Raw genomic sequence first — 12,369 nt, forward strand, 5'->3', positions numbered from 1 at the left:
GCGATCTCCACCTGCTTAAGAACTGGCGTCCAGTCTCCCTCCTCAGCACGGATTATAAGATCTTTGCCCGGGCTATGTCTACCTGCCTGGGCTCTGTCCTGGCCCAGATGATCCACCCTGACCAGTCCTACAAGGTTCCAGGCCAGTCCAGCCAGGACAACATCCGCCTGGTCCGGGACCTGATCCATCTTTCCCAGAGGACTGGTCTGTCGGTCGCCTTTCTCTCCTTCAATCAGGAGAAGGCCTTCAACAGGGTGGATCACGAATAACCTTACGGGACTCTGCGCGCGTTTGGACTCGGGCCGCATTTTGTGGCCTGGGTCCAACTTTTGTACGCCACTGCAGAGTGTCTGGTTAAGGTTAACGGGTCCTTGACGGTGCCCCTTCGCTTCAGGGATGCCCCATGTCCGGCCAATTATATACCATCTGCGTGGAACCGTTCCTGTGCCTGCTTCGCAGGAGGTTGGTGGGATTAGCTCTGCGCGAGCTGGCCATGCGGGCCGTCCTTTCAGCTTATGCCGATGATGCGCTCCTCACAGTCACAGATCCTGTTGACTTGTGGAGGATGTGCAAGTACCAGCAGACCTTTTCTGCCACGTCCTCCACGCGCATCAATTGGGAGAAATGTTCCAGACTCCTGGTGGGTCATTGGCAAGTGGACTCCCTGCCGGAGGAGTTGACACCTTTTGCGTGGAGCACCACGCACCTCCTCTGTCTGGGAGTCCACCTTAGCTCTGCTGTGGAAGCCTGGCTGGCAAACTGGTAGGAGTTGGAGGCAAAAGTCACCACTTGGCTGGGGTGCTGAACAGGACTGCTCCAAGTGCTTTCCTACAGGGGCCGAGTGCTGGTCATAAACCAACTGGTGGCCTCAATGCTGTGGTACCGATTGGCCACTTTGGCCCCGCCCCCTGCATTTGCCACCAAGATCCAGAAGAAGTTCGTCGATCTCTTCTGGGGCAAGAGGAAACACTGGGTCTCTGCTGCAGGCCTCCGTCTCCCGATTGAGGAGGGTGGCCAGTTGCTGGTGTGCATCCGCACCCAGGCTGCGACTCTGTCTTTGGACCTTGCAGAGATACCTGTACATCGAGCGTCTTCCCAGAAGGGCACTGCCTTCAAGATGACACACAGCTCCTGGCGGAGAACATTAGTCGCATCTCTCTGAGGGAGTTGCCTCTCTTTTACCGGGATCTACTCAGAGTCTGGAACATGGTCGCCTCCAGTCAGGGCACTCTCCCGCCAGTGGAGGAGAGCGCCTCAGCTGTCCGGGTAGCCTGGTCCGGGGACGGACCGACCGGTGGAGGGGTAGCTGAAGCCCCCTGGACTTCTCTCACGGCGGGTGACAAAGGGGCTTGGAAGTGAACGTTTCCGGTCGAGCTGACCCCTGCTTAGCTGGAACTGCTCATCGGACCCAAGCCCCAAAACCCTCCTCGGAAGCCGATTACCGCACAACCCGAGCCACCTCTCAGGAATGTCATTCCACACGATGTGGAGGGGTTTCCTGTACGGGCTGCTCCTGCACACGCTCCACTTCCTCGCTCTCGTCAGCCGGCCGGACACGCCCTGGCGGTCCGCGTTGCCATCTGGTGGCGAGGGGGAAACCCTGGTGGAGGTCTCTCTACATAGGTGTCCTCCCCCTTTACATCAGGGACTTGGGGTGGAGGGTGCTGCACAAGGCAGTCCTCTGCAATAGACTTTTAAGTCGGTTCACGGACTCCCAGGCCAACTGCAATTTCTACGGCCTGGACGAGTCCATGTTCCATCTATACATGGAATGTGCGAGGTTGCAGTCCTTGTTCGAGTAGTTGAAGGGGCTGCTCCTCAAGTTTTGGTTGCACTTCAGTCCCACGCTCCTGATCTTTGGGCACCCAGTGCGGAGAGGGGTGGGCCGGGAGGGGGATCTCCTCATCAGTCTGCTCCTCGGCCTGGCCAAGGTGGTAATTCACAAGTCCAGGCTGTGGGCCGTCGGGGGATCCATCCACCCTGATTGCCTGCCCTTCTTCCAAGGTTATGTTCGCGCCCGGGTGTCCCTGGAAAAGGAGCATGCGGTGTCCGCTGGTACGCTTGAGGCCTTCCGCAATTGATGGGCACCGCAGGAGCTGGAGTGCATCATCGATGTAGACAATGTTATTTTAATTTGTGTTTTTGTTTAATTTATTTGATGTTAATAAAGTTATTTATTAAATTACATATTAAATATATACGAAGGGGGCCTGGGGAATAAAGGCCCCCGGACATAAAATACAGAAAAGGGGCCTGGGGTATAAAGGCCACCTTATATAAAAAAAATGGGTTAGTTACAAACACCAGGGATGTCCAACATTTTCGTGTGGGGGGTGGGGGGCACATTTCAATTTTTGTCTCACACAGGGGGCCAGTGAGACAATTTCGGAAAGATCATGGCATTAAAAATTTTAAGTGATTCCTGACAACGCTGGCCGCCACTGACGTCATCAGGCTGCGCCGCGGTGCGCACTGCGCAGACGGTCTCCTGCTCTCTGCGCATGCGCTAACCAGTCCTGGCCAGCCGGAACGTAGCGCATGCGCCGATGACGTCATCACGTGACGTGTGCTTCTTCGGGCAAGCGCCTGGTCGGCCTCTGCGCATGCGTTTTATGCAACGTCAACGGGTATTCACGCATTCGTCAAACTCCAGCGTGAGTTTCTGAAAGTGGAAGGAGGAGAGGTTTTGTCGGGCATTTTCTCGCATTTTATCGCAATTATTTAGTCGTTTTGGAGATTTCAGTCTGCTTCATTTTTATTAGAAAGAGGAGATTGCTCCAAGGTAAGTTGCTCTGAAAACATTTCCATTGTCTGGGACACTGCATGTGCTCCAGTCTCTGTTGTAAGTTGCTCTGAAAACATTTCCATTGTCTGGGGCACTGCATGTGCTCCAGTCCCTGTTGTAAGTTGCTCTGAAAACATTTCCATTGTCTGGGACACTGCATGTGCTCCAGTCTCTGTTGTAAGTTGCTCTGAAAACATTTCCATTGTCTGGGACACTGCATGTGCTCCAGTCTCTGTTGTAAGTTGCTCTGAAAACATTTCCATTGTCTGGGGCACTGCATGTGCTCCAGTCCACTGCACTGCACTAAAATCTATTCCATTGTCTGGGGCTGTGTGCAGTCAGTACATGTGCTCCAGTCCCTGTTGTAAGTTGCTCTGTTCCCGCACCCATCAGAGCCGTGGACATGGACACACAGCCACCTGTTTCCCCATCCGCCCTTGACACAACCATGCAGAGCCTTGTGAGACTCCGCAATTGCCAGCTGCTGCCTGTCAAGGAGAGAGGGCGTCCAAAGCGGTCAAGCACTTGGGGAACATTCAGCAAGAAGAGACTGAGCACTAAAAGAAACAAGCATGCCGTGTCCAGTGGTAGCACAAATGTGAATGCTCTTGCTGCGTACACAACTGGTGAGGTGGGAGTGCAGCCACACTATTCTCCATCCTCAATGTTGCTTGAAGGCAAAGGTAGATAAGAGCGAAAGAAATGAAAGGTGATGCTGATAGTAGTAGGCAGGATTAAATGGGAGTGGATGGGATGGCACACGAGTAGCAGAACCACTAGCAGGGAACAGCTGGGCTAAATGGCCTGCTTTATGTTCATAGTCCAAAAGAAATGTGCTTCTTTTTCCAGCACCCTCACATCATTCATGTTTTCCCTGAGAGCAGCATTGAACCATCACGAGATAGGGGCAGTAACATCATCCTGACTCCTACAGCTGAGGTGGGTGTTAAGTGATTCATTGGCAGTGTTATCAGTACATGCCTTTACTGCAGAACATAAAGCATGCTCAACAGTAATTTCATTGGAGGGAAGCTCTGACACTGATGTTCTTTTCTTATTTCTTTTCATGTAAAACACGCCGTCGAGAAAACAATCCTTGAGACTTGAGGTCAGCATTCAAGCAACGAAGGCAACTGGATCATGCTGCGGAGCTTGTCATGATACGGAAAGGAACCTTGCATTTATGGATGCACTGGGAGTGCACATTGGGATGCGTTTGGGGAACATTCACCAAGAATAGACTGAGCTCAGACTCTTGTGACTTTGCCTTCTTCACATGGACAATACAGTAGTGGAATAGAGAGCCAAGCGTTCATTCACCACAAGGCTCTCCAGGAACAATCTCTTTAGTTCTGCATAGCAGAGACTCGGCCTGTCTGTCTCATGGGAATGCTGGCAACACAACACTCCTGTATCCATGCACAGCAGTGCCTTGAATGTTTAATGCACTTAATAAAATTTCTCAAAAATTAAACCTGGAATTGTTGAGGTTTTTGATGTTATTTTCCCGACTTTGCAACAGCACTTCAGATATTCAACTGTGGTCCTTGGGGAGGTGGGGTTGTGGAGGGAGGTGGGGGAAGAGGAGAGGAGAGGGGGAGAAGGGGAGGAGGGGGAAGAGGGGAGGAGGGGAGAGGGGAGGAGAGGGCAGAGAGGGGGGAGTTAGAGAGGAGTGTGGGGGGAGAGGGGGAGGTAGAGAGGAGGGTGGGGGGAGGTAGAGAGGGGGGTGAGGAGGAGAGAGGAAGGTAGAGAGGGGGTTGGGGGGAGAGAGGGAGGTAAAGAGGAGAGTGGGGGGAGGTAGAGAGGGGGGTGGGGGGAGAGGGGGAGGTAGAGAGGGGGGTGGGGGGAGAGAGGAAGGTAGAGAGGGGGTTGGGGGGAGAGGGGGTGTAGGGGTGTAGTGGGAGGGAGTTAAATTCAGAAGTTCCTGGAGGGGGATGAAAAAGATAGGGACCAGACAGCTGCAATGCCTGAAGTACAGTTGAGAAGTAGGGGAGAAAGCGGCTGGATGGGGGATCTGCAGCTGGAGAGAACGGCTGGATGGAGAGGGCTGGAAGCGAGAGGTCGTAGAGAGCCGTGGGGAGCGAGCGGCCGAAGACCTTGGTGTCGCCGGGTGCGGGAATGTTTGTTAAGTCTTTTGCCGTTGCATATTTATGGTGCATGCATAGAAAACGCACCCCCCCCACCTCATTTGCTGTCTCCGGCTGCTCCGCTCCCCTCCGTCACCGGGCCGTTCGCTCACCCACTCGCCGGCCGCTCCGCTCCCCCCAGGCCCGCTCCACTCCCCTCCATCACTGGGCCGTTCGCTCGCCCACTCGCCGACCACTCCGCTCCCCCCAGAACCGCTCCGCTCCCCGCCTCCCTCCCCGGCCCACACCCTGGCCAGCTTGTTCGCTCTCTCACTCCGCCATTGTGTGCTGACATCTGTTTGTTAGGTTGCCTCTGTGTGATTATTTGAGCAGCGCCATCTTTAGTCCTGGCAGCTGCCTAAAGTCGCAGTCTGTGACATTTTAGTGGCACAGGCTGCATGTGCGCATGTGTCACAACAGCGCCCCCTAGCGGTAGCGTTGTCAGCAAATGCAGCCTTAAAAATTTATCTTACTATTCATCAAAACAACAACAAATGCGCATTTTTGTGAAGAAGCTTTAAATGAGAAGATTAATTTATTGACTTACTTTCTCATCACTATGTTGGACACTGATTTAGTGTGATACCTGGCATTTTTTTGCTTGCCCAAGTAGTCAATGTCTGCCCGCACACTTCTTGTAGTGATGCGGAGTATTCCAGATAAATATCCATCTGTCAGCAGTGATCTTGATCTCTCTCTCTCAGTCTCTGGCTCTGTCTCCCTGTGTTTCTCCCTCTCTGTGTTGCTCCCCCCTTCTTTGTGTCGTCCTCAGTCTCTGTGCCCCCCTTCACCTCCCCCTTTCTCTCTCTGTGCCCCCTCTCTCTATCTGTCTCTCTCTCTATGTCCGTGCCCTCTCTCTGTGTCCCTCTCATATCTGCCCTCCCCTCTCTGTTACCCCCTCTCTGTTTTCCTCTTTCTCTCTGTTCCCCCATCTCTGTTCCCATCTCTCTCTGTACCCCCTCTGTTTTCCTCTCTCTCTTCCCCCTCTCTGTTTACCCCTCTCTCTCACGGTCTCCCTGCCATTCCTCCTCTCTCTCTTCACCTTTCTGTTTTCATCTCTCTCTGTCCCCGCCTCCCTCTCTCTCTGTCCCGCACCCCCCCCTCTCTCTCTTTCTGTTCCCACACCCTCTGTCTGACAGCTGCAGGGAATGGGAGCGATCGGCACAGCAGCTTTGTAGTTGCTCAGTTTGTTTTAAAACATCGTGCTGTCATTTTCACAGCATGCTTCCCAACTTGAAACAGATTCGGGGTTTTGTGGTGGGCTTTTAAAAAAAGTCGGAAAACGCTGAATCTGTCCGAAGTTGGAAATCGTGTTCCTGCTTCAGCAGCTGTGAAACTCACAGCACAATATTTTTTAAAAGGCAGGTCTGCAAGAAGATGTCAAGGGAGTTTCATTTTTAAAAAATAACTAAGAGGTCTGTGTGCCTTTAAGACTGAGAAAAAGGGCTTTCTGTGAACAGTGACTGCTGAGACCGAGTGTTTAAAGTGCAGGCTGTAAAACTTGTATCCAAGCAACCAGAATGATATTATAAAAGCAAAATACTGCGGATGCTGGAAATCTGAAATAAAAACAAGAAATGCTGGAAATACTCAGCAGGTCTGGCAGCATCTGTGGAGAGAGAAGCAGAGTTAACGTTTCGGGTCAGTAACCCTTCTTCAAAGAACAAACAAATAACAGTACAGCACAGGAACAGGCCAATCGGCCCTCCAAGCCTGCGCCGATCTTGATGTCTGTCTAAACTAAAACCTTCTGCACGTCCGGGGACATTATCCCTCTATTCCCATCCTATTCATGTATTTGTCAAGATGCCTCTTAAACGTCGCTATCGTACCTGTTTCCACCACCTCCCTCGGCAGCAAGTTCCAGGCACTCACCACCCTGTGTGTAAAGAACTTGCCTCGCACATCCACTCTAAACTTTGCCCCTCTCACCTTAAACCTAAGTCCCCTAGTAACTGACTCTTCCACCCTGGGAAAAAGCTTCTGACTATCCACTCTGTCCATGCCGCTCATAACTTTGTAAACCTCTATCATGTCACCCCTCCACCTCCGTCGTTCCAGTGAAAACAATCCAAGTTTATCCAACCTCTCCTCATAGCTAATGCCCTCCAGACCAGGCAACATCCTGGTAAACCTCTTTTGTACCCTCTCCAAAGCCTCCACGTCCTTCTGGTAGTGTGGCGACCAGAATTGCACGCAATATTCTAAGTGTGGCCTAACTAAGGGTCTGTATAGCTGCGGCATGACTGGCCAATTTTTCTACTCTATGCCCCGGCTGATGAAGGCAAGCATGCCGTATGCCTTCTTGACTACCTTATCCACATGTGTTGCCACTTTCAGTGACCTGTGGACCTGTACGCCCAGATCTCTCTGCCTGTCAATACTCCTAAGGGTTCTGCCATTTACTGTATGCTTCCGACCTGCATTAGACCTTCCAAAATGCATTACCTCACATTTGTCCGGATTAAACTCCATCTGCCATTTCTCTGCCCAAGTCTCCAACCGATCTATATCCTGCTGTATCCTCTGACAATCCTCATCACTATCTGCAACTCCACCAACCTTTGTGTCGTCCGCAAACGTACTAATCAGACCAGCTACATTTTCCTCCAAATCATTTATATATACCATCATATCATCATATATATATCATTTATATATATGTTTATATATTCGGAACGATCAGAATGATATTATGATGGTCTTGTGACTAGGTTGTTAAAAGTTTTTGTTTCGGGGTCATTTGTTTTTTAATGTTAAAAAGACAAGCCTTAAGGTTTTGTGCCTTAACGCGCGGAGCATTCGCAATAAAGTGGATAAATTAATAACGCAAATAGATGTAAGTGGGTATGATATAGTCGGGATTACAGAGACATGGCTGCAAGGTGACCAGGGATGAGAAATGAATATCCAGGGGTATTCAGTATTTAGGAAGGACAGACAAAAAGCAAAAGGCGGTGGAGTTGCATTGCTGGTTAAAGAGGAAATTAACGCAATAGTGAGGAAAGGTATTCGCTGTGACGATGTGGAATCTGTATGGGTAGAGCTGTGAAATACTAAGGGGCAAAAAACATTAGTGGGGGTTGTATATAGACCCCCAAAATGTGGCGGTGATGTTGGTAATGGTATTAAACAGGAAATTAGAGATGCATGCGATAAAGGAACATCTGTAATTCTGGGTGACTTTCATCTGCATGTAGATTGGGCAAATCAAATTAGTCCCAATACCGTAGAGGAGGAATTCTTGGAGTGTATACGGGATGGTTTTCTGGACCAGTACGTTGAGGAGCCAACTAGAGAACAGGCCATCCTAGACTGGATAGTGTGTAATGAGTGAGGAATAATTGACAATCTAGTTCTGGGCGACCCCTTGGGGATGAGCAACCATAACATGACAGAATTCTTCATCAAGATGGAGAGTGACATAGTTGATTCTGAGACCAGGGTCCTGAATCTTAGTAAAGAAAACTATGAAGGTATGAGGCGCGAGTTGGCTATGATAGATTGAGAAACGTTACTTAAAGGGATGACGGTGGATAGGCAATGGCAAACATTCAAAGAATGCATGGATGAACTGCAACAGTTGTTTATTCTTGTCTGGCGCAAAAGTAAAGCGGGAAAGGTAGCCAAACCATGGCTTACAAGGGAAATTGGAGATAGAATTAGATCCAAGGAAGCGGCATATAAATTTGCCAGAATAAACAAGAGACCTGAGGATTGGGAGCAGTTTAGAATTCAGCAAAGGAGGACCAAGGGATTGATTAAGAAGGGGAAAATAGAGTACGAGAGTAAGCTTGTGGGGAACATAAAAACTGACTGGAAGAGTTACACGTAGTTAGGTCGCAGGTCAGCCATGATCTCATTGGATGGTGGAACAGGATGGAGCAGTTATTTGGCTCACTCCTGTTCTATGCTTTCTATAAACATCAATACGGACATTTTGGGCTGTATAGCCTGTTACTGTGCTGTAAATAATTTGTAATAATTTGTTTGAAAAGTGAAGGAACCAAATATCCATCAGAACAAAAATTATCGGAAATTTATGTCATGCTCTAAATAGGTTTGGTAACTATTTTCATTGAGAAGCTTCATCATTCGATCTGGCAACAGCTAAAAGTTTCAGATTGGGAAAATCAAATTTAGCAACTAATTATCCATTTATTACAAACCAAGTCTTATCCAATAATGAAGTAAACATACACGCGAATTGAAATATTAAAGCCCCTTATTTTTTATCCTAGCCCTCACAGACAGACAGATAGACAGACAAAACCAGTTAACTGGGAAAAAAGGGATTTTTGTTTACAGCTGTTACAAAGAAATGGAATGAATAAAAAGCTTAGACTGAAGAGAAGGTATGGAAGTCCTTTGTTTTGGAGAGGTGTCCCTAAGGCGAATAGATGGCTGACACTAGGAATCTTCCGAGAACATTCTTTCCAGGCGATATTGATGAACAGACTGGGTAGGCTTTCAAGAGATGCAGCTGCAGAAGGCTTCACATAGGTCTTACATCAGGTGTACAGCAACAAAGATTTCAATTCTCACACATTTGATGTAAAGTTCCTTCAAAGATGCAGGATTTCTTCAAATACAGGAAACACACTTGACACAGGATTTGCTTTTCAAGAGCAAGATGGGCTGGCTGGAACTTCTATTCTCCTGGCAGATCAATAAGCAAATTCCAACTCTCTGTTTTCAGCCAAAACCGAGTGGCTTTTTTAACAGTTCAAAATGAAACTAAAACTGTTCAGCAGTAATCCTAAGCTGTCTAATTCAATGATTGATTCTATGAAGCATCCTGGAAGTAGATATAGCCGCTGCAAGCGGAGTTTTAACAGCAGACTCTTCTTGGTTGTTCTATGAACTCAACTTTGTTGCAGAAACCTTCTAAAAGTGTTATTTTGGGTCAGCCTGCTACTGAGTACAGTGTTGGATTTAAATCGCACTGTGGACCTATAGCCTAGGCCAGCACTTTGGTGTTGCACTGAGGGAGTGCTGCAGTGTCAGAGGTTTGGATGAGAAGTTAAAGCTAAGGCCCCTTTTGCCTGTGCAGGTAGATGTCAAAGATCCGAGAGCTGGAGAAGAAGAGCAGGCAACTCACCCTGGTCAATATTCATTCCTCGGCCAACATTTATTCCTCAACCAACAAACCCACCCCTCTGCTCCCTGCCCCCCAACACTGCAAATAAACCATATTGTCCAATCATTTTCTGTTTATGGGACCTTACAAAGGTGTACAAAGTTGCCAGTATTTACAGCACTGAAACAGGCTGTTTCACTCAAAAAGATCCATGTCAGTGTTTATACTCAACATGAGCCTCCTCCCACCCTTCATCGAACTCCATCAATATATCCTTCTATTCCCTTCTCCCTCAAGTGTTTATCCAGCTTCCCCTTAATTATATCTATGCTAGTCACCTCAATTACTCTCTGGTAATGAGTTCCACATTCTCAACCCTCTCTGGGTAAAGAAGTTTCTCCTGAATTCCCTATTGGATTTATTCCTGACTATCTTATATTTATGGCCCTAGTTCTGCTCTTGTCCCCAGCTGGAAGCATCTTCTCTACATCCAAGGTAACGAACCCTTTCATAATTTTAAAGGCGTCTATCAGGTCACCCCTTTTCTAGGGAAAAGAGCCCCAGCCTGTTCAATCTTTCCTTAAAGGGATAAGCACTTGAAATGATCCTTTGGATTTAAAGGCTTTTGGGATTTCCTGAGAACATGAGAGGCTTTATGTATGGGCAAACTGTGTCTTTTCCTTCCAGAGAACTCTTGCCTCTTTCATTCTGGTCATGGTGTATCGATGCAGTACTGCTCCTTACCAATAAGCGGCGATCTTACTCTTTAAAGCTCACTTTATTGACAGTTCCAATGAATGTTATTATCACATCTAGTCACAGCCTGGTGTTCGGTTTATAAACATCAATGTCTTGGTCTTAGAAACAACTGTCATCTTAGTTTCACCCTTGTATTTGGACATCGAGTCTTCTTCTATTTTTAGCCTTTGGAAGAAATTTAACCCCAGATTGTCCCAAATTTTGGTTTTGGAGAAAAAAGTAATTCATCAAAAGAAAGTTTTTTTTTTTGCAAATTAACATTCTAATCGTTCCAGAAATTAATATGTATTTTTAAGATGTGAAAATTCACTTTTCACATGAGGCTTCAAAAAAAATCAAGAAATAATAAACTGGGACTAGAATGATGATTGGGATGTTAATCATCGAATTCGACAGCCAACACCAGGGGATGACTGATCAACATTGGTTTCGTACCAGAGATCATGGTCTTGTTCAACCCTGAGCTCAGCTTCGAAATGCACACCCAGTCCATCAGCAACAGCCCACTAATTCTACCTTCATGATAACCAGGTCTGCAATGGAGATAAGACGTTGGGAGAAGAGTTTGGGCAATGTTGGAAAGTTAGGTTTTGAGAGAGCTTTTCAAAGATGAGATAGAGTAAGCGATAGCAAGGGTGAAGGTTCCAGGTGCAGAGGCTACAATAGTTGAGGACCCCACTGCCCTGTCTGACCCAAACTCCCAGCCAACTGTAAACTGACGTTACAGCCCAGCTTTTTAAAATGATCCCAAGACCGAACTCTCGAGGACTGGGTTGCGGATAATCACATAAATTGACATTATTTCTTCCTTAGTTCATGGTCAACTCTCTATTACTCAATGACTCACTCACAATTCTCAATAACTCTGTATAACTCATCACCAGTCCTTTATTACACTGTCAGCCCTCTAGAGTGTGCGTCTGTGTGTGTATATATATATATATATATATGCATGTATGACCCAGGGAAGAAAAATAATCACAGACAACCTGGCTGTCTCCTTGAGTGATGTGCAAACTCTCAGGAACTAACGCCCAATGTTAGTGTAACAAGTTCCCAAACTGAATTGCAATCGGATTCTTTTCGACAGTGACTTTTTCTGCTGATCATGAGCACTTATTTCTGCTCGCTCCTAACACGGTTGCAGCTCCCTTGCATTTCCAGAGTGTGCAGTTTGTTACAGATGAAATCAGACAGCTTGAATAATATACCAACAATCCTTTTACCTTAACCTGATCCTGAATGGAACTGTCCTTACTCATGGCTGTGCAGAGGGAGGGTGTTTGCGGCCTGGAGACAAGACACTCAATTCTTCAACGGTGTCAGACTGCAAGGTTCAGCACAAGAGATTTATATCATCCTCTGCTGTTGTGTCACAGTGGCAAAGGTCACTGAACAGCAATATATAACAACCTGATTGACATCAGGCAGGTGCAAACATATGGTCATGTTTACTGGGTGCAACCCAAAGTGGGTTGGATCAGACACACCCAACAGTTTGTCTGAATGCGTAATTTGATCAGTGCCAGGCAGCCTCCAGTGTTTAAAGTGCTGCTGTGATTCCACAGTATGGCTGAGGAAGTGCAAATGGTGTGAGAACGGTGATTATGGTGGAATAT

At 47.7% G+C, this 12,369-nt stretch overlaps 1 protein-coding gene across 1 annotated transcript in view; it reads right to left on the minus strand.

Annotated features, from left to right (window-relative positions):
- LOC137374721 (arsenite methyltransferase-like) overlaps positions 1–12,117 on the minus strand; it is a 48,090-nt gene extending 35,973 nt beyond the window's left edge. Inside the window, exon 1 of the mRNA XM_068041277.1 lies at positions 11,977–12,117. Within this exon, the coding sequence (XP_067897378.1) occupies positions 11,977–12,012 (36 nt within the window). The 5' untranslated portion in view covers positions 12,013–12,117. The remainder of the gene's footprint in view (positions 1–11,976) is intronic.
- Between the last annotated feature and the right edge of the window lie 252 nt (positions 12,118–12,369).

The sequence above is a fragment of the Heterodontus francisci genome, chromosome 10 (genome assembly GCF_036365525.1).
Source record: "Heterodontus francisci isolate sHetFra1 chromosome 10, sHetFra1.hap1, whole genome shotgun sequence".
Classification (NCBI taxonomy): Eukaryota; Metazoa; Chordata; class Chondrichthyes; order Heterodontiformes; family Heterodontidae; genus Heterodontus; species Heterodontus francisci.